Source organism: Epinephelus fuscoguttatus, linkage group LG6 (assembly GCF_011397635.1).
Source record: "Epinephelus fuscoguttatus linkage group LG6, E.fuscoguttatus.final_Chr_v1".
NCBI lineage: Eukaryota > Metazoa > Chordata > Actinopteri > Perciformes > Serranidae > Epinephelus > Epinephelus fuscoguttatus.
Window position 1 is genome coordinate 8,890,629 of NC_064757.1, and position 23,322 is coordinate 8,913,950.

General features: G+C 40.8%; 1 protein-coding gene across 2 annotated transcripts in view; it reads right to left on the reverse strand.

Annotated features, from left to right (window-relative positions):
* Positions 1–22,701, reverse strand: part of LOC125890010 (golgin subfamily A member 7-like) — a 39,885-nt gene extending 17,184 nt beyond the window's left edge. For both annotated transcript variants that reach the window (XM_049578368.1, XM_049578367.1), the window contains exons 1-5: positions 22,630–22,701; positions 19,578–19,703; positions 15,419–15,571; positions 9,408–9,509; positions 8,087–8,139 (exon numbers count right to left, since the gene is read on the reverse strand). In XM_049578368.1, the coding sequence (XP_049434325.1) occupies positions 8,098–8,139; positions 9,408–9,509; positions 15,419–15,571; positions 19,578–19,703; positions 22,630–22,638 (432 nt within the window). In that variant the 5' untranslated portion in view covers positions 22,639–22,701 and the 3' untranslated portion in view covers positions 8,087–8,097. The remainder of the gene's footprint in view (positions 1–8,086; positions 8,140–9,407; positions 9,510–15,418; positions 15,572–19,577; positions 19,704–22,629) is intronic.
* Positions 22,702–23,322: the final 621 nt, after the last annotated feature.

The following is a 23,322-nucleotide window of genomic DNA, read 5'->3' on the forward strand; positions in this document are numbered from 1 at the left end:
TACAACCGTGTCCCCAGGGGCATCCTGTGGGGGGTGCTCCAGGAGTATGGGGTTGGTGGCCCTTTGCTAAGGGCCATCTAGTCCCTTTACCGAAGGAGCATGAGTCTGGTTCGCGTGGCTGGCAGTAAGTCAGACCTATTCCCGGTGAGGGTTGGACTCCGCCAGGGCTGCCCTTTGTCACCGGTTCTGTTCATAACTTTCATGGACAGAATTTCTAGGCACAGCCGAGGGGTGGAGGGTGTCAGGTTTGGTGACAGGAGGATCTTGTCCCTGCTATTTGCAGATGACGTGGTCCTCCTAGCTTCATCGAACAGTGACCTCCAGCTCTCGCTGGGACGGTTCGCAGCCGAATGTGAAGCGGCTGGGATGAGAATCAGCACCTCCAAGTCTGAGGCCATGGTCCTCAGCCGGGAAAAGGGTGGATTGCCCACTCCAGGTCGGGGGGAAGATCCTGCCTCAGGTGGAGGAGTTGAAGTACCTCGGGATCTTGTTCACGAGTGAGGGTAGGATGGAGCGGGAGATTGACAGACGGACTGGGGCTGCGTCAGCAGTGATGCGGACGCTTAACCGGTCCGTTGTAGTGAAAAGGGAGCTTAGCCAGAAAGCGAAGCTTTCGATTTACCGGTCGATCTACGTTCCAACCCTCACCTATGGTCATGAGCTCTGGGTAGTGACCGAAAGAACGAGATTGCGAGTACAAGCGGCCGAAATGAGTTTCCTCCGCAGGGTGGCTGGGCTCAGCCTTAGAGATAGGATGAGGAGCTCGGACATCCGGGAGGGACTCGAAGTAGAGCCGCTGCTCCTCCACATCGAGAGGAGCCAGTTGAGGTGGTTCGGGCATCTGGTAAGGATGCCTCCCGGACGCCTCCCTTGGGAGGTATTTCGGGCATGTCCAACCAGGAGGAGACCTTGGGGCCTCCCCAGGACACGCTGGAGGGATTACATCGCCCGGCTGGCCTGGGAACGCCTCGGGGTTCCCTCGGAAGAGCTGACGGAGGTGGCTGGGGAGAGGACTGTCTGGGCTTCTTTGCTGAGGCTGCTGCCCCCGCGACCCGGACCCGGATAAGCGGAGGATGACGAGACGAAAATTTGGATACTGCCCAACTCTACAGTGTACGACATATTCCCATGATTGTTCATTCAAGTTCTATTTAGACCGTCTACCTAAAAGTGGAAAGTCAAGAACCATTCTGAAGCAGCTCTCTGTTCTTTCATAGCCTTACAGTGATTCCTTCAAACTGTCCTGCCTATCAAATCCCAATGCAGATACAGTATGTCTGCCTTTGCAAAAGGAACCTTCCCTACATTTACAATTATATAGGGTTCTCACACATTTTCATGGACATTTCAAAAGTTTTCCATGACTTTTCAAGGACCCATAACAAAATTACCATGACATTTCACAACATATAACATGAACAGAATAGTGACAGTCGGCAGTTCAGCTGGCCCGTTGGTTAATTTGTTTAAAAGAAGAAAAGAAAAACAAATGCTCCATACCTTTGAACTACCACTTTTAGAGCAGTAAAAATGAAACCAAAATGTGCATTGGCTCTACAAGGGGAAATTGAGCGGCCTTTGTTGCCCATGTCAATTGTCCAATCTTAAAAATGCGGTACAATTTAAAACTAGTAGTGGGGCAAAGGTATCCACCTTATTTTTCACGGAAACACGGAGGCAAAACAGAACGCAGCCAGCTTCCGTTTTTTTGTGTGACACTTCCGGTCTAGCACTCTTACCACTGTGTAAATGGGAATCACCTTGTTTACCTTGCTGAGTTTAGCTATATATATGTATATATCACATTTTTCACGTCACTGTATCACCGTTTAGACTAATCTGATGTTTGTAAAGTCTATAAACACAATGCACATTAGTATTTTCTCTGTGTGTAATTAATAACATGGTTATCGTAGATTAGCTGGGCTAACCGTTAGCTGTTAGCCGTTAGCCGTGTCTGTAATAACTAAACTCACAAAGTGGTCTGTGAAAAAAATATTTTCTACAGCGGATGTCTTAGTTACAACATGATTGAGCTAACTGGAGTAGTTTCATGTCGTACCCGACAACGGGAGGCTTTTAACGGGTGACGATCCTGATGTTAGCTTTGCTGCTAGTGTTAGCTGTCCCTGTCAGCTGCAGCCACTGATGCTTTCTAGACATCGTGATTTCCCAAAACTGAATAAATACCACACATAGCAACACAAAACTGCTTTGCTAGCTCAATCATATTGTAACGGTTGGATGATTGATGCGTACATGCTGATTCAGGTGCTATCAGAGCCGATCCACGCATCACTATGGCTTAATGATCAACTCAGTCAATTAAAACAACCCGTCCTGTGTTAGGAGTGTATGTCGCTGACAGAAAGAAAGAAAAGGGAAAAAAAAGATAGAAAAGCAGCGCACAGCTCACATATTTATTTCTCACAGTTGCGCACACATTTGGCGGGCATGCAGAAGCACAGTCTGTGTGTCTGTGTGTCGAGGGTGCGAGCCGCAGCTTCAGCTGCTCAGGTAGAGAGGCTTAGCCCGATGTGTTTTTTCGCTGATTCAGTTCTGCAGGTTCTCTGCTGGTACACTGGAGACGGGGATCAAGCAGTTTGTCTCACTCAGGATAGATTGTGCTTTTTTGGTTCATAGTTTATGATTGACGTGCGATTTATTCGCGTTTAGAGGGAATAAATTTCCGTTACAACGGAAATGTGGGCACAGTTATCTATACAAAATACACAGACTAACTAACTAACTAACTAGTAACTGATTGACTAACATAAACAACTGAAAATTGAAAAAAAAAATTAAAAATAGCTTGCACTGTTAGCTCCGGTAAGGGAAAGCATGAGGGAAAGCGGCTGACCAGAAGTCACACGCAAAAAAACGGAAGTTGATCACTATTTACTTCCGTGTTTGAAAATAAGGTGGATAGAAACTTTGGAATTCATGACCCTACATGTTAAGTCACACTGTCACAACATTTTTCTTTCCACTAGCCAGATGTTACTCAAACATATCAGATTCAAGCTCTTTAAACATAATTCCAGCTAGCTGACACACAAGGAGGGATGGGAGGGGACGTAGGGAGAAAATGAAGAAACGGAAGTGATGGAAAACATAAAGTTCTCACGCAGTAATGCTTACTAGAGCTTTGTTAATTCCACAGCTCCAAAAATGTTTAATTCTCGTACGTTGAAGGATGGAAGATTGCGGAAACCATTTTTTATTACACACAACAAACTTCCATGACTTTATCAAAACTTTCAAGGATTTTACTGACTCCAAATCTTTTCCAGGCCTGGAAACCAAGACTGGAATTCTGGGTGAACTCTGGTGGTGAGCAAAGATTGAAAAAAAAACAAAAAAAAAACTTCCAAGACAAAGCAGAAGTACCGAGCTGCAAACACAGCAACAGTGTTTGAAATCAAAGTATTTCTGTTTTGAGAGTACAACAGGACAACCACAAAATGGGGCTGCATGATACCCAGTGGGGTCAAGATCTGCTGAAAGAGAATTCTGGCACCGAATACTATGACAAAGAATATATGCTGGCCACCTTTTTTTTTTCCAAAATGGAAAAGAGACTAAAACTATATAAAAACTAACCTTGAGAACTATGACAAATGTATTACATTTTTTGTCAGCCAATAAAACTAAATGCTAATGTGAAAGACGGACAAATGGACACATGAACTGATTAGCCTAGGATATTCATTTAAGTCTCATTCAATAACCCTGATGCATCTGTGCAATCACACACTCTTGTAGCCCAGCTCCTAAAAAGGGAAACAGTATCCTCTTCTGCCCAAAATCCCTCATATGGTGATTTAGCAGTCTGACCTAATGCACTGCTGTTAATAAGAAGCACCTTGCATTCTGTCTCTGTCAGTAATGTTATCTGAAGATACCTGTTTTTGGAGGACACAGATTTATTAACTAAATTCTTCTATAATACACTGTGAATTAGACAAGAAGCAGAAACCATCTACAAGAAATATCACTAGGTTATCCAACATTTTAGCTTCTCCTCTCAAGCTAAACCCAGACAATGAACAGTAGCGAATCAGCCTCTAACTGATCAGCTGCTCTGCTGTACAGAGAATGGGTAGCTGTGGTCATGCTAGGTGACGCGGAACAACGGTGACAGAGTGCTTCTATTCAAACAGCCAGAGTTTGGGGATGACAACTGTATTTCCTTAACGGAGTCAGTCTGTTGTCCTACTGCACAGCAGAGGGACAGGCGCACTGTGTATGAGAACAAGTAAACAGTGCCTTTTCCAATAACCACACAATAAGCAAGCAACAGCTGTAACCATGGTAACTGTACACTGGTGAGAGCTGTAACCTGGAAATGCATTGAGGACACAAAAATTACAACAGACCAAAATTACACGCGTGCGCACACACTTACACACACACACTATTTACATTGATTGAGCTGTATTGAATATAGTTACCAGTAGGGGCCAAAATAAGCCCCCACAAGCATTAACCACTGTGTTAATTATCCTTTGTTATTTAGGACTGCTGATACCAGATAGTGTGTTATGTGTCACACTTCCTGCAGCTGTATAGATTTATCAGATCAAAAACAAGCACCAGTGCTTAATGATGTTTGATTTCATTCAATATTCTCAAATTTCATTCCACATATTCCAGCTGTCATTACATATATTCAAGTTTCAGTCCATATATTGAAACGTTTCTGCAATTTATTCCAACTTTTCTACCACATATTTAAACTTTAATTCCACGTATTTCACCTGTCATTCCATATATTCAGTTTCATTCCATATATTCCGACTGGAATTACTTATATTCCAACTTTTAGTCTATACATTCCAACTTTTTATCACACATTTAAACTTCCATCCCATATATTCACTTTTATTTTCCATATATATACATATATATATATATATATATATATATATATATATATATATACAGTACAGGCCAAAAGTTTGGACACACCTTCTCATTCAATGCGTTTTCTTTATTTTCATGACTATTTACATTGTAGATTCTCACTGAAGGCATCAAAACTATGAATGAACACATGTGGAGTTATGTACTTAACAAAAAAAGGTGAAATAACGGAAAACATGTTTTATATTCTAGTTTCTTCAAAATAGCCACCCTTTGCTCTGATTACTGCTTTGCACACTCTTGGCATTCTCTCCATGAGCTTCAAGAGGTAGTCACCTGAAATGGTTTCCACTTCACAGGTGTGCCTTATCAGGGTTAATTAGTGGAATTTCTTGCTTTATCAATGGGGTTGGGACCATCAGTTGTGTTGTGCAGAAGTCAGGTTAATACACAGCCGACAGCCCTACTGGACAACTGTTAAAAGTCATATTATGGCAAGAACCAATCAGCTAACTAAAGAAAAACGAGTGGCCATCATTACTTTAAGAAATGAAGGTCAGTCAGTCCGGAAAATTGCAAAAACTTTAAATGTGTCCCCAAGTGGAGTCGCAAAAACTATCAAGCGCTACAACGAAACTGGCACACATGAGGACCGACCCAGGAAAGGAAGACCAAGAGTCACCTCTGCTTCTGAGGATAAGTTCATCCGAGTCACCAGCCTCAGAAATCGCAAGTTAACAGCAGCTCAGATCAGAGACCAGATGAATGCCACACAGAGTTCTAGCAGCAGACCCATCTCTAGAACAACTGTTAAGAGGAGACTGCGTGAATCAGGCCTTCATGGTCAAATAGCTGCTAGGAAACCACTGCTAAGGAGAGGCAAACAGAAGAGATTTGTTTGGGCCAAGAAACACAAGGAATGGACATTAGACCAGTGGAAATCTGTGCTTTGGTCTGATGAGTCCAAATTTGAGATCTTTGGTTCCAACCGCCGTGTCTTTGTGAGACGCAGAAAAGGTGAACGGATGGATTCCACATGCCTGGTTCCCACTGTGAAGCATGGAGGAGGAGGTGTGATGGTGTGGGGGTGTTTTGCTGGTGACACTGTTGGGGATTTATTGAAAATTGAAGGCACACTGAACCAGCATGGCTACCACAGCATCCTGCAGCGACATGCCATCCCATCCGGTTTGCATTTAGTTGGACGATCATTTATTTTTCCACAGGACAATGACCCCAAACACACCTCCAGGCTGTGTAAGGGCTATTTGACCAAGAAGGAGAGTGATGGAGTGCTGCGGCAGATGACCTGGCCTCCACAGTCACCAGATCTGAACCCAATCGAGATGGTTTGGGGTGAGCTGGACCGCAGAGTGAAGGCAAAGGGGCCAACAAGTGCTAAACACCTCTGGGAACTCCTTCAAGACTGTTGGAAAACCATTTCAGGTGACTACCTCTTGAAGCTCATGGAGAGAATGCCAAGAGTGTGCAAAGCAGTAATCAGAGCAAAGGGTGGCTATTTTGAAGAAACTAGAATATAAAACATGTTTTCAGTTATTTCACCTTTTTTTGTTAAATACATAACTCCACATGTGTTCATTCATAGTTTTGATGCCTTCAGTGAGAATCTACAATGTAAATAGTCATGAAAATAAAGAAAACGCATTGAATGAGAAGGTGTGTCCAAACTTTTGGCCTGTACTGTATACATATATATATATATATATATATATACACACACACACATACATACACACATATATATGTAGTATTTCCTAAATGGCATGACATAACCATTACATTATTAATTTGAAAACATTAAATTTAACATTTTTGTTAAAAGACTAAGGGGTACCGAGTCTGTTTTTTTCATCTGAAATTATCCCACATCTAAAACACGTCACACGTCATATTGTGTCAATGACATTTGCACACTGCCTTAGAAACTTTCGTCCATCATGAACGTTTTGGGAACAGGTTTGATTTTCTGCATTTTTTGTATTTGTCAAAGTTTTTAGAGAGTTGCTGACCAAGAAGCAGTGTAGAAAATGTGGAGGTGGGATACATCTACAACAAGACAGAGGAACAGGGCGCACAGAATAATTTCGTAACTCAGATAGTCTACTATTATATATATATATATATATATATAAAATATTATTATATTCAACAGGTCAGATAGTAATATTCAGGTGGATGACATGATGACAGGGAGGACAGCTCAGCCTCTTCATGTAACCACAGTGCCAAATGAAAGAGTCTTGTACTGCAAATTTTCGCAAACAAATACACATTTCACATCTATTATCAAATATTCATTAAATACAAACTGCTGACTGAGAAGAATCAGATACATTAACAATCTTAAATATGAGAAAATAACAATATAAAAACAGAGAAATATCTCCTACAGTTTGTGTATGGCTAATTGACAAACACAAAAAAGTATCTCACCGTAGGATGAGCAATGCTTTCAAACTGAGGCTGACTCTCCCACTTCCTCTGATATGACCTTAGTGTGGTAGAAGCCCGGTGGCCAGTTAAGTAAACAAGGAAATGGGCTATTTGAACTAAAATGTGATAATTGTTTGATTACAGCTACTTTAAGACATGTAACTGACTGGCGTGTGCTGTTGTGCTGAAAGGACACTTAATCACTCTTTTGGGTTCAGCTGCTGGGTTTGGCTCGCTGACGTGCTCTGGACAGCAGCGCTGTGTGTGTGCTTCATGTGGATACAGTATAGCCCTCGGTGAAGTAAGTGACAAACCACTGGGCCTTATGCAACATGAAGTCATAAAGTAATCAGAATAATCCTTTAAATGCTTTATGAAACAGCCCTCCTTACCGTAAAGCAGTTAAGTAATATTGCTCACAGACGAAGAGGCTTTAAACTTTGATGTGGGATTTTTTCTTTGAATGAAGAGAAGGCATTCTGCATAAAAGCATAGTGCACATAAAGATTGAGCCCTCTTTTATTACTGCTCTTTGACTCAAGCTCTTTTCTTTGCTCTACTTCCAAAGAGTGGAAAATGTGTGTTTCATAACTGGAAAAATGTATTTGTAAACTTAATTGTGTGTGTGTGTGTGTGTGTGTGTGTGTGTGTGTGTGTGTGTGTGTGTGTGTGTGTGTTGTACACACTTAATAGCCCAGCATCAAATCTGAACTAGTAAGAAAGTGTAAGTCTTCGTTATACATGGAATATTAATTATAAGACTCACCATGGCAGCTTTTATCTGGTCAGGCTTCTGTCTTCAAAGATGGTAACCTCAATCTTAACAGGATATAGTCAAGAACAAGCACTTGAAGCAAGGTTGGGTTCATTTTATTCTACTAAAGTTAATTATCTTAACTTTTTTTTACAAGAGGAAATATAAACTATAATGATACTGGATCTTTTGTGCATATTTTTCCATTTATCAACAGAGGATGAAACTCTTTTTGGACAGGTTTGTGGAAACAGTGTCTCGCCTTCAAGCCTCTCAGTGGGTGTTTCCCATGGCAGTAGCTGACTGACATTTGACTAGACTAGACAAGATTATTGGCATGATTTACTTTCAAAAGAAAATCAGGCCCTGCCATCATTAACCAATTAAAATTTCTGTTTAACATAAGGAGGAAGGACTTGTAAGTGGCTAATAAAACCCCTCAGACTCGGTGGGAAATGTACTTAGTGCAGCATTAAGCAGCCACATCAGTTCAGGTGAGACATTCCTGTCAATCTCTCCTGCGCCAAAGTCTACACAGCAGTCCAACAGTGTCGGAGAAATAATCCAGATCACTGCCAACGCTACAGAGTCACAGGCGAGAGAGGGAACGAAGCTCAGCTGTGAGCAATTTTGGTCATATTTTGTTATCCCTAATCTCCGTTTGCCGCACAGTTCCAATTAATTAGGATGTTGAGTCACCACACACACACTCACACACGCTGGTACAGCCAGGATGTTGGTGCACCCACTGATTTTATGCAGATGCTATGGATTACATACTTTTATCTGCTGTTTTTACAGGGTATCCCTACATGGCGGTGGATTTCCTGTAAGCTGCCCGGACTGCTGCTTTCTATTTTCATCCAGCAACTACAGGGAAAGACATGGTGAGGGCAGAAGGCCTGTAAATCACTACATCTATTAGGTCATTGTGAAAGCTCCTTGTTCTACTTAGAGCTGTGGTGTGATTACATTCACATCCCCTGATCTCAGGGGTCTGTTTAACAAGTTAAAGTTGCCACTAATATTTAACGTATCATTCCTCTTTCCCGTACATGCTCTTTCTTGCACAACAAGATTGTTTTTTATTGTAAAAACATTGTGGCTTTGACCATTGAGTGTGCTTCTAATTTGTTTGTAAGGTTGGCAATCTGAGTTTGAGTCAGATAAATGACTGCAAAAAATCATCTTTTTTTGTGGGGTCATTGTATGCAGTTTATTTCTAAACAGTCACACAAGGCTCCACAGTTAAGGCTCAGGAAAATTCCACCTGGGCGAAGAGAATAAACACTATTTCCTGGCTACAACACTACAGCACTGTAGGGTAGGATACAACTCGCAGGCCTCTCTCAATGGGATCGGTGAGCAGGAGGCCTCGTGGTGCGTAGATCTTATCATTCTGCTCCTGAATGTATTTTGCAATCTTCTTCAAAACCTAAAAGGGCACAGCAGACACAGTTTCAGATACATTTCTCATGGATGGCACATCACTGGTATAACTTCAACAAAGAATGAATTCAATTGATTGATCTGTGTTCAAATATCAAAAAGCTTTGCAACATTTTCGTAGCTCATTAGGGCTGTAGGGCTTCATTTGTTCCAAATGGGAGAATCTTGACATCACCTGGCTGTTGTGTAATAGACTGACCATGGCATTTTCCACTTTTGCAATATCCTGAACACTAACAATTTATCCTTCAGAAAGACATCATATTGTAGTTATCAATCACTGACAAAATACTGTATTGAATTCTATATGATGTACTGTAGTAAAATCCCACTTAGCAGTTCTTATAGGTAGCTTAAAAAACAACTATTAGACATTTATTTTAAATACTATTTCCCCCTGAATATGCATATGCGTGTTTAGATTATTATATTGGACAATAAGATGCTAACATCCTGCGGATAACTGACTATTAATTTAGACTGTGTTCTCAATGATAGCTTAATTTTTATACCTTGAGACCAAGGCTGGGTGTTTAACCTCAATATTTTTTGGTGCCAAGCAAACTGTGTCCACATCTATTTTATCACAGCCATGTCTGTTTGTGTTTACAAGACATTTAACATTAGTCATGCTCCACAGAGCAGCATGGCACATGGACATGTGATGTCCCTACCAATGTCAAGGTGCTGCTGAATTTCCCCTACCAATATGGCAATATTTTTTACTAATCTCACAAGATCTGATCTACATTCATTTTAATTCCACACACTTACCGGTAGCATCTATGCAGCGTTGCAAGTTTGAATGTTTCTTGCCAAAAGTAGGCTATTTGACAGGGGTGGGGGGTGGGGGGGGTTGATAGAGCACAGTATCGCAATATTTTTGAGTGGCAATATGGTATTGTCACACAGACGCCAAGTATCGATTTTTTTATTACACTGAACAAAAATATAAACGCGACACTTTTGTTTTTGCTCCCATTTTTCTTGGGCTGAACTCAAAGATCTAAAACTTTTTCTATATACACAAAAGACCATTTCCCGCAAATATTGTTCACAAATCTGTCTAAATCTGTGTTAGTGAGCACTTCTCCTTTGCCGAGATAATCCATCCCACCTCACAGGTGTGGCATATCAAGATGCTGATTAGACAGCATGAATATTGCACAGGTGTGCCTTAGGCTGGCCACAATAAAAGGCCACTCTGAAATGTGCAGTTTTGCTTTATTGGGGGGGTCTGGGGAGGTCAGAAAACCAGTCAGTATCTGGTGTGACCACCATTTGCCTCATGCAGTGCAACACATCTCCTTCGCATAGACTTCATTAGGTTGTTGATTGTGGCCTGTGGAATGTTGGTCCACTCCACACTCCTTAATGGCTGTGCGAAGTTGCTGGATATTGGCAGGAACTGGAACACGCTGTCGTATACGCCGATCCAGAGCATCCCAAACATGCTCAATGGGTGACATGTCCGGTGAGTATGCTGGCCATGCAAGAACTGGGATGTTTTCAGCTTCCAGGAACTGTGTACAGATCCTTGCAACATGGGGCCGTGCATTATCATGCTGCAACATGAGGTGATGGTTGTGGATGAATGGCACAACAATGGGCCTCAGGATCTCGTCACGGTATCTCTGTGCATTCAAAATGCCATCAATAAAAAGCACCTGTGTTCGTTGTCCATAACATACGCCTGCCCATACCATAACCCCATCACCACCATGGGCCACTCGATCCACAACACTGACATCAGCAAACCGCTCACCCACACGACGCCACACACGCTATCTGCCATCTGCCCTGAACAGTGAAAACCAGGATTCATCTGTGAAGGGCACACCTCTCCAACGTGCCAGACGCCATCGAATGTGAGCATTTGCCCACTCAAGTCGGTTATGACAACGAACTGCAGTCAGGTCGAGACCCCGATGAGGACGACGAGCATGCAGATGAGCTTCCCTGAGATGGTTTCTGACAGTTTGTGCAGAAATTCTTTGGTTATGCAAACCGATTGTTGCAGCAGCTGTCCGGGTGGCTGGTCTCAGATGATCTTGGAGGTGAACATGCTGGATGTGGAGGTCCTGGGCTGGTGTGGTTACACGTGGTCTGCGGTTGTGAGGCCGGTTGGATGTACTGCCAAATTGTCTGAAACGCCTTTGGAGACGGCTTATGGTAGAGAAATGAACATTCAATTCATGGGCAACAGCTCTGGTGGACATTCCTGCAGTCAGCATGCCAATTGCACGCTCCCTCAAAACTTGCGACATCTGTGGCATTGTGCTGTGTGATAAAACTGAACATTTCAGAGTGGCCTTTTATTGTGGCCAGCCTAAGGCACACCTGTGCAATAATCATGCTGTCTAATCAGCATCTTGATATGCCACACCTGTGAGGTGGGATGGATTATCTCAGCAAAGGAGAAGTGCTCACTAACACAGATTTAGACAGATTTGTGATCAATATTTGAGGGGAAATGGTCTTTTGTGTGTATAGAAAATGTTTTAGATCTTTGAGTTCAGCTCATGAAAAATGGGAGCAAAAACAAAAGTGTTGCGTTTATATTTTTGTTCAGTGTAGTTTAAAGATAATGATAATGTTGGCACATTGCTGTACCTCTGTCATGAAGCACCACTTTATTTGGTATTAAACCAACACTCAGGTATTGTATTAGCACACAGATTCATTGTTTAAGCTATAAAACGACATAAAATACTGAAAAAATGCCTGTCACAATTTCTAAGAGCCACGAATGATGTTTAAATGTCTAATCTATCCGACCAACAAACCAAAAGACATTCAATTCACAACCATATAAAACAGAAAAGGAGCAAAATCTGATTTAAAAAGGTAGATTCAGACGATGTTTAGCATCTTTGCTTGATAATTGGCTGACAGGAGTAATAAATTAACAAAGCTGAATAGTTTTCATCATTTCAGCTCAACAACATCCAGTTAAGTATTACTGATCTTGTTTTTCTGTAGTAAATACTGTTGTTACCTAGAATCAAACTAGCAAATCTGGCTAAGTAGGTAACCAGTGGATCCATCATGCCAACCCACCACATTCTGGGGCTGAAAAGCTGAATAACAGACTCCATTTTTACTTTGGTAACGACCACTCAATTTAAATTGCATGACTTTATGAGTGCTCATAAAACTCAAACCAAGCCAAATGTTTCTTATCCTAGTTCACTCCTGTCCACTTAAAGACAAATTCTTCGAACAGGCAAAGACCACTGACATAATGATTCATTTACGTTCTGTATGAACTGGGCCAAAAGAGATTTTAGATGTACACAAATCATATTTATTTGCGAGCCCTCAGAGGTCATAAAATTATTGGTTTATAGCCAAGCTAAAAGGCTCCACATAGGAGCAACACAACTTTGTAGTATTATAGTACTTACCCACTTCAGACAACTTCAATGTCACCTATGTACTGTGGTACTAATATGTTGACATGCAGCAGTCAATAAGAGACCCAAGATCTCTATACTCTGCATGTAAAATTATAAAACCTGCACTTTGTGGGGAATAAAATGATCATGAAATGGGGTTTTTTTGGTTGTATTTTTGGTTCTCTTAATCTTTCCATCTTGTTGGCCAGGTATTGTTTCATTCATCTTAGAGCAGCCTGACTTAACAAACTGGCTATATGGGCAAGTCTAAAACAGTTTCCAAAGAATATGAAGAACAACAACAGAACAACTACATAATGAACAAACATATCATCAAGAAAAGAACAGGAATCTCAGAACATAAATCAGACATGGTCATATAACTCTCCCTTTTCTCCTCATTTTAAAAGAAAGCAATCTCCTGTTTCTCAACTCACGTGTGTTGGAGTAGGAAACGTGATCCCACCACTTACAGGAGGTAATCTTGACAGACTACTGTTTTAATGTGAGGCTTAGTGGATTTTCACATTAAATGCTGTCTCCATTTAATTTAATTTAAATGAGGGATGTCTCTATTCCTGCAACAACTTGTCAAACATTTACACTTTTCTTATACCACAATTTGTCTTGTACTGAAGTGACTCGTGATGGGTGTTTTAATTGTAGTGAACCACAGATATGTCTGTTCATTATGTAGTGGTTAGAAGTTGGTTTAGAACTGCCCACGTCTCATATTAATATACATTACCATGTGTTTGTGTATATAATCTGTATATAGCTTTGTGACTGTATGTATCATTTGGGGTTTTTTGTTTTTTTTTTATGGTTGATAGACTTATGGGATTTAATGTTGGGGAAGGGCCATGTGAGGTTTTCAGTAAGGTTGGTTTGAAGATACCTTTAACGGCAGGTAGCCACATGATGCTGTTGGCAACAAGCTGATTTACACCCACTGTTGGTGAAAAGTTTAACACACTGAAGAAGGCATAGCTGACACAGATTTTGACACCTTAAACTGAATAAAACGAATATCCTAACCAATTTGGTTGTGCAAACTCTTTTTGTACTTTTTGGATTCAAACCTCAGTTTGGGTTTTTGAAAATCAACATCAGTTTAAGTGTACACTATATTTAGAGTATTTTTACAGCTTTGCCTTACTGTCAGAAATTTTCCAACAGGAACTGAAGCTGTTATATTGCTCTCCTAAACCCAGACTCCAGTGAGAAAAACAAGCCTATCTTTATGCTGCTTTTGCATTTTTACACAGAACTGAACAATGATGGCATCATTCTGCTCCAGTGTGTGATTTTAGACAGCATGCCGGCATCATGGAAGCAAAAGAGGCATGACAGCCTCCCATTTAACACAACAGCACTGGCCTCTGTTTTATAAACAATAACAATGGCATTAACACAGCAATAACATCATTTAACATCCCTGTTATTTGGCAACTGATCCCATCCTCTGCTCATTGTTTTCCCAATTTGCAGACATTTTCGGCCACTGTTCCTCTTTGAGTTAGCTGCTAACAGCCTCTAGCTGCTTTTTAAATGTTCTGCATTGGATCACACACACACACACACACACACACACACACACACACAACACATAACACATCTCAAAACATCACACCTGTCCTACCCATGGTCCCATCCTGCTGGCTGTCCCATTTACACAGACACCAATGCAGTGCAGTTACTACCTTGGCAACTCTATACCCCCAATCCGTGATCAGACCTTTTACACGGAACAGTGAGGCATCATAATGGCACGTTATTCCCGCTTTGGACAGGCAGGGTAAAAGGGGCTAGTGATTTAACATCTCTGAACACATGAGCTGCTGGTCTACCCCTGCCTTTGTGTGCCTTTGTGTGTGGTACTGTGTGACTTTAGTGGTTAAAAAGGTTAGTTCAGATTGACCAAAGTCACAAAATAAAATTAGCTAACTAAATGATTGTGGCAGCAGTACACGAGCAACTCTGGTTCAGCAAGCTAAGATGACTGTTTTTGTCAACGGAGTGTGGTGGCTTTGATGAGAGCATAGATGGTGAGCTGAAGTTGATAGCAGCTTCTCTGTGGGACAGGGCTGCCGTGGCAAGGTAAAATGGTTAGAATGTTCTCAATAGAGCGTATGCTTTAAATGATATTGATTATTTTGCTGCTGCCCCTGTCCACATTGCTTTGCTTTCATGTTGGTACTTCAGCCTGCTTCTCCAAACTAGGGGCATGCTGACAGACATCTACAGTATGTAATATACTGCCTATGGATAAATACCTTATAAAGCCCATTCCAAAAGATCCAAACTATCCTTTAAGTGTTTTAATAGATTGAAATTAATTCACAAAATGTTGTATGTTGTCGTCTACATATGACTAAAACTCACATGAACGTATTGATTTCATGACCAAAACCAAGACTATTTCTAAAAACAAATTTAGGACCTCATTTTGTATATTACCAAAAGAGCATTAGAGTTCAGGAGAGATGTCTTTTACCTTCTCATAGTGAGTCTCCATACACAGGAAAATGGTGTACGCTGTGAGGCAGGCCAGACAGCCTTCAATATATGACTGGCTTCCCAGCTTCTCCGCTTCAGCATACAAGTTATTCAGTGTCCGCACCGTCTCCTCAAACTGCTGTTTGTCAATCTGAAATACGTGGAAACATAAAGAAAGATCAAAAGGTTAAAATCGTTAGACAAGGCACAGAGCCAAGTGGAGATTTGGACGCGAGTGTGAGAGAGCTTTCTGCCTCTGTTGGGATATTCATGTGGAAACTCGTCTTAGTAGCACCACATCGTTTTCTCCCATTCTTTCCATCTCCAGATAAATGAGGGGCTGTATTTTCTTGGACTGGTCATACATCAAGGGATTGCTGGGCCATCTTCCCACACTGGAAACACCTCCTGAAATTATTAGGATACCTTGGCCAAATGCACTGTGAATGTTTTCACTTAACAACTGACAGGACAACTCGCTGAAAGCCGGACACCGCAGTGACAATCCAGGAAGGAATCTTAATGGTTTCTCCTTCTCCAGTGGTATAGAAACACCTTGAATAAGATAAAGACATATCTCAGCTAATCTGTAAACTGCAGACAGCTTCTGGGATACAAACTGCAACCGTGACTGGTTCATAATCAAAACAGCGTTTCTAAAAAATTCCTCAAATGAAGGCTTGCTGCAGGGAAGACTGATGGAGGGTGGAGAACTGCTGGACTCTGAGGCTGTTTTGACCGGGGTGTAGACATAAGTCCCATGCTGGTGTCCAGGATGGATCTGGTGATCTCTCTGTACTGAGGAAAATAGATGGAGCCTCCAGAGCAGACGAGGAGCCAGCCAGGGGCCTCCTGAGCCTCTGTAAACCCTCCAATGTTCTGCTCCCTTGTGCCCGAGGAATGCAACAACAAGCCCAACACATCAGTGGTCTTAGGCATGTTTGATTACCGCCATTGAGAGCCTTTGTTCTCCTTCTAATTTTCCAATTCAGAGGCTGCGATTCAAACCACATTTCTTCGCCTGAGCGTCTTTTCCATTACGTCTGACGCAGACGTACTAGCATTCCAAAAATGTCAGATGAGAGTCCAAGGCTGAACAGGGTTTACAAATTCAAGTGAGGAAGAGGATATTCTTTTAATTGTGGCTGTCACTGAATATAATGTGATCCGAGGAAATACATATTAGACATAGGTCAGTGAAAACTGTCACTTTACAATTAATGAAACTCTCTTGACTGATTTGGCTATCCAGCTGCCAAATATATACACAGAATGCTTTCCCAGTTCTTTAGTGCAATTCTCCAAAAGCATTAAAACAGAAAAGACCTACCAAAAATAATAGAGCCCACAGCCTAAAATAATTATGTGCAAGAATGTGATGTTACAGTGTGCAAACCTCTGCAAATCAAGACCTGAACTGCATGGCAAATTCAAACAAGGGGGTAAAAAATGCTGTCTGAAAGAAACATGAGGCTTTTTTCAACATTACTGCTTGGCATTATACCGCATATTTCATAAACTGTGATTACAGTAAAACATTAACACATATATGTGGGAATAACTTTTAATTGGAGACTGAAGCTTTTACCTCCCAGTGGGGAAGCATTCATTATTTGTCCAGTAGTTCAGTCTGTTTGTGTGTGAACTGAATCCCACCGGAAAACATGGGAGACCACCCAATCAAGAGGGAAGTGCCAATAAACTACCAGTGAGTGGTTTAAGTGTTGTGAAGCTGCTCTTTTCATGTGGTGCATGTATTTCACAACTGAAGCTTTCTGTCCTTCGAACTCTCAACTGTTTGGTTGGCACCGTCTTTAATGTGGCGCGGAGGCTGCTTAGTCTCAGCGACCTGCTCTTCCTCCTCAACACCATCACCGGTGCCTGCCCCTAACCCATTTCCGCTGCGGTTCACACGAGGACAAAGTCCAACAGGGTTCCTCTGCAGAAGTTGCTGACAGTATTTTTAAACTTCTTGCTTCATGTTCATACTGATTTCTGCTGTCTTTTTGGTTCCAGCTCCAAAACAGGGTCTGTACATGTATTCTGATATGGATAGTTTACTATGATAATTTCAGCAGTGTTTTGTTTAACATTAGAGGTCCAGTGTGTAGGATTTTGGGCGATATATTGGCAGAAATGAAATATAATATGAAGTATGTTTAGTGTATTATCACCTGAAAATAAGAATTGTTGTGTTTTTGTTACCTTATCAGCCATTTACATCTACACAGGGAGCGGGTCCTCTTCTATGGCGATCGCCATGTTGCACCGGCATGTTCTACAATTGCCTAGAATGGACCAGTCAAACACTGGCTCTAGATTGGGCCACTCGCTTTTTTGTGTTGGCCCCTATAGTTAGAGGACCCTCCATGACAAGCATCGTCAGAAAAAGTTTTTTTTTTTAAATGTGAAACTGCTTTATTTAGTGTTTTTCCCAGTTTATATCACCTTATCCGTTTGTTTTGAACAGGAAGAGACCTCTGCCGATAATCTGGCGCCCTGTCTGCACAATGTGCCAAAGAGTTTAGAAGAAACTCTGATTTGTAACATGAAACTACTTTATTCAGTGTTTTTATCTGTTCATCACCTGGTCAGTTTGTGTCAGAGGGGGAGAGACTGTGCATAATTCGGCTCCTGGTAAAAACCTCCTAAATGATGATAACTGAAGGAATTCTCACCAGGAGAAGTTTCAGCTGGTTGAAACCTGCAATCTTCACCAATAGAAGCCACTATATCCCCCTAAATCTTACACAGTGGACCTTTAAGTGTGATAATAATCTTCAACTAATTCTCTATTTTCTTTTGCAGACACGGTAATATTTTTGCTGACTTAAAATGGACAGTAACTTGGGTAAGAATATGTCTGTACAAAAGCAAAGAACAGTAAACTGATCACACTGAGTGGCTCAAAGGCTTACGCTGCTGCTTCAAAGCAAAAAGCCCTGAGGTTCCAAAATGCTTCTTTTATTTTTTAGTTGAGCAGGTAATAAAATCCTTAATGCTGATGGTCTTCCCATTGGCAGGGCTGTTAAAAGGCTTCAGTTGGACTGCCCCCGGCCAGGGATTCGCCTGAAGCTACATTACCGTGTACCCATGTGGGTACTCCATTGGCTGATATGTCTATGTGCGATTAGTTGTCTTTTATACTTTTGTTTTATACCAACTATATATAAATGCACTTTATAATGTGTTTTAGGAACATGTTGGTCTAAAGTTTTTAATCTCGTTATAATTTGTACCTTCTTCATGTACCTTGGAAGCAGATGACGTTATGCCAGACCCCCACCCTGCTTCTACATGGGTTTCTTCCCATAAGAGAGTAATGTGAAGCCAAGGTAGGCGACAGAACCGGGTGCAGATTAGACTTTGTTCAGCAACCTGCTGGGTAGCTGACACTAATGTTACCTTGTCAGTTGTCTGCAGACATGAGGATGATGTCAAGAAACACAAACATAGGAAGCAAATGAATTAGTGTGCACTACTTTTCTGCCCTATTTGTGCTGAAACTATGGATGGATGTCCATGTCACACTTAATTGAAGCTTGTGAGACTGACAGCCCCTAGCTGTTCAGGATAACCTGTATTTTCTGAATATGCATAACAGTGAGTCTTGCAGGTGATGCAGGAAACTAAGAGAGAAAAACGTAACATGTCCGTATCATGTTGTAATCTTCCTGGATTTTGTTTGTTGGACATTTCACCTAGTCCTTAAACCAGTCTTAAGACCAGTGTCAGCTCATCCACAAGACAAGGTAGTGTCTTTTAGGTGTCATGGAGACTTGAGGCCACCAATTCATCAATTTAAGTTTATTCACTTTATTAATCCCTGAGGGGAAATTCAGTTGCTTGTCAATTACACACAGGTCTGAAAGACACACACATGCACAAACAGGACCTATACATGCACAAAGTGGAGAGATCTCAGAGTGAGGGGGCTGCCCTTTGCTCAAGGGCACCTCGGCAGTGCCCAGGAGGTGAACTGGCACCTCTCCAGCCACCAGTCCACGCTCCATATTTTGGTCCAGACGGGGACTCGAACAGGCGACCCTCCGGTTCCCAACCCAAGTCCCTATGGACTGAGCTACTGCCGCCCCAGTGCGTTACTGTGACTGAACATGTTACTCTGAAAACAGTGTCAGTGAAGAGGTGTATCCTACCCGTGTCTCCAGCTCAGAAGGGAACTTGGTTTGGAACTGGCACACAGTGCCGTTGGTATAATCTCTCTGAATGAAGACTTTGGCAGCGACGGCTGCCTGTTGCCTCATGTCCTGCAAGCTGTGAGTCTGTGAAAACAGGAGATTACAACTGATGCGTGATCCCACATTGATACAATACCACTCTGAGTTTTTCTATAAATCAGTGAGTACACTAAGCATGCTTTATTTGTAGTAGCTTTATTTATATATCATGTATAGACAAAATTAAAAAACAAAACAAAACAAAAAAAAAACAGTTGAAAGTGCTGACATTGGGCTTTTGCACAGTATATCATTTATGTCTGTGCAGCACAAACAAACTAGAACAAATGTTTTCAAAATACTTTTAAAGTGTGAATTATTGGCACATTCAGTAATTTACTATGGCATACATAGACTTTCAAAGAAAAAGGCACAAAAACAAGTTGGATAAAATCACTCTACATGTTAATAGATCATGTTACACTTTTGTCTCTTACAGTTTTCTACTGTATTTGCGTGTATAAATAGTGTAACAATATAAAATCTATATTATTTTGAGTGATTATCACTCATAAATTGTACATTGTTTTGCACGTCTGTGTTATTCTTGTTGTAGCCTATTTTGGTTTCCTGTCAGCTTCATATTCTTTATCTTTATAGTTAAGAAACTTATAAGTCAGACTTATTGTTGAGTATTTGCTGAAAAGGGATACCATGCAGTGTGGAGTAAGGACTATTTCAAAGATGCTAAACAAAGACAAAAATGTATGAATAGAAAGAACGAAAAAATAAATCAATAATGAGCCAGGGTTTCAAAGAGTTTAAATCATTTCTACAATTTATTGATATGGCCGGTAAACTGGTTTCTAGGTATTCAGTGGAGTGAAAATGGATGGTTTTTAAGGCTGGGCGATAGAACGACTATGTACGATATATCAATATATTTTCAAGCGACATATAAATCAAGACAATACCGTTTCTATCTATATAGGATCAAGTTGTACTATGTAACGCATACCAGCGTGCGTGTTTCTGCACAGCTTCACCCTACGCACTCACTCACTGATTAGTCTACAGTATGAATATATGTTGCACATGCAATGCTAAATAAGTCTGTGAGATGAATGAAATGGCCGCAGTAGCACACGTGAAATCCAGCTCTGCACTGGTAGTTTGTGTGCTGTTCTTCTTAGTAGTTGTAGTCTATCGAGTCACATTGAGACAGTGCTTGGATGCAGGTGACAGATGAGTTAAAAAAAAAAGAAGTGACAAAACAGACGTTTCACCATCAGGATAAACCAGCAAATATTGGCAGGGCAACCTACCTACTATTTTTTTTTTTTAACAAATTAAGCTTATGAAAAAATAATGACATCTGCCAGTTACCACGTTACTTATTTTATCTGAACATCAGCTTAAAAACAAAACAGGCCTGAGACACTGCGATCATCTGCTGCTGGTTTATTGAGGGTTCCCAGCAACAGCCCAAAGAAGATCTGGGATGCAGCCTTTGTCAATTACACACCAAAGCTACGGAACACACTACCTATAGATATCAGGGAAGCTAGCTCGCTAAATATTTTTTAAAAGACAGCTAAAAGCATATCTATGTACTCAAACCTTTAACTAGCTCTGACTTTCCTGATAAAGGCCTGAAACTCTTGCTTTTTACACTTCACACTTGATCTTATGATTTATGGTTATACAGTTCTATAGTGTTATGATGTCATGATTTTATAACTTCATGATTTATTTCAACTTATGATTTTTTTTTTTTTTTTTAGGATTTTAAGATTTATGGTTTTGTTATGATTAGTGAGTGGTGGATGGTGATGGGGAAAGACTGTGGTGAGTTCTATTTGACTCACAGTGCTAAAAATGGGTGGTGGTAGATTCTGGTGCAGCTGTGGGCTGTACCCAGCACAGACAATACCCGCAGTGAGGTTAACTTTTGGGAAGACGTTCTGGGGTAATCTGAAAGTCGCTTATTTTGGTTAATCGATGTCTGTTGGTGACTGTGCCCGTTGGATTATTATAGGCTCTGCACAGGAAGAAATACTACATGAGATTTTGATTAATAGGATCTCAGACTACCACCACTTTTAAATGAAAATTGTAGAATAATTTGATCTATATATTTAACTGTTTTTAAATGTCCTTTTATATTAAATTGCCTTGTTTGTCTGTTTTACATTCATTATTATTATTATTTTCATGTGAAGCACTCAGTGTTTATAATATGTTTAACAGAGCCATTATGTTATTGTACATATGTCTTGTTGCTTTTCCCATGATGACAAGTCATTATGGCCTTTTTGCCATTTAAGATTTTGAACTCAGTTGATGTTTCACATTTTACATAAATGTGTATGATTATATGAGTGTATTCATTCTGTGACACCTATTAATTGATTTTTCGACTACACCACAATCTAAACGTGCCTGTCCGTCAGTATTATTTAGTCTCCACCACAGGAGTTGCATATAATCACAGTCTTGTTTTGCCCTTTCGACCTGCGGTGAGCTGGTGTTTCCTATCAGAAGATTATCACAGTACACAGCTACTATCATCAGCTATCCTCAACACACTGTCACAAGTTTCGGTGATATAAACAACCCTTTATTCTTCTCTTCCTTTAAGCCATTATGGTGTGTTGCAGTTGTGTAGCCACATACGTAATTAGCACACTGCCAATAATTTTATCAAACCCAATCATTTATCACTCATACCCTGATATAACTACGCAGATTCGTTCCTCTTTGAAATGAAAGACACGTTGCCGACAATGTCGCATAGATGAGTTTTATAAATATCCTAGCTTGTTAGCAATGACACAACTACTTCTAGTAAACATTACCCGCGACAGTTACCGACTGACTATTGAGCTACCCGGCTAACGCAGGTCAACTTTCCTTCTGTTTATATATCAGATATACGCCCAGAAAACAAGAATAAAATCTCACATTATGAATAAAATGTTTAAACAAGACTACGTACGAAAACTAAGGTTCAAAATCATCGTTAGCTTACCTCTGCCATGTTGAACAAGCTTTCTGTTTATCTTCCGCTAGCAGCTTTTAGCATGTACTACGCAATATCCTGTCCGGGGGGAATATTTGCGCAATTACAAGGGTTCCGCTTGTAGACGTCTGCTCAAGCAGGAGAGCCCGAAGAACAACCGAGTACTGGAGCTTGTCAGATTCTGGTAGCCTGAGATACAGTGCAACCAGTGGTGAAAAGTAGCTAAACACATTCACTCAAGTACTAAGGTAAATAACTCAAACATTTTAATGCATGATATAATACAGTCTTTCATAAAATGATACTGACAATGGGGAAGTGGGCACTTTTACACTTTACTTAGAGAGTTCTCCTGTTACTTATGTACTTTAACATGATTACAATTTTGAATGTAAAGAGTGGCATTGCTACTTCTTATTAAGTAAAGCATTTAGGTAGCTTACTGTCTCCACCAGTTTTTGCAAAAGATTACTGTTGTGTGGTAATATGCAGAGTTAACTTATCAGTCTATATTTGCAACTCAATGCCATATATCAATTCAGTGTAACAATATAATGCTGTGACTTTGATAACTAAATGAAAACAATGGGTTTTCCACTTGACTTAAAGGAACAGTGCGTAGGATTTAGTGGCATCTAGGATTGCAGATTGCAACCACTGAAACCTCTACCATGTGCCGAGCATGAGCACCTGGTTAGGATT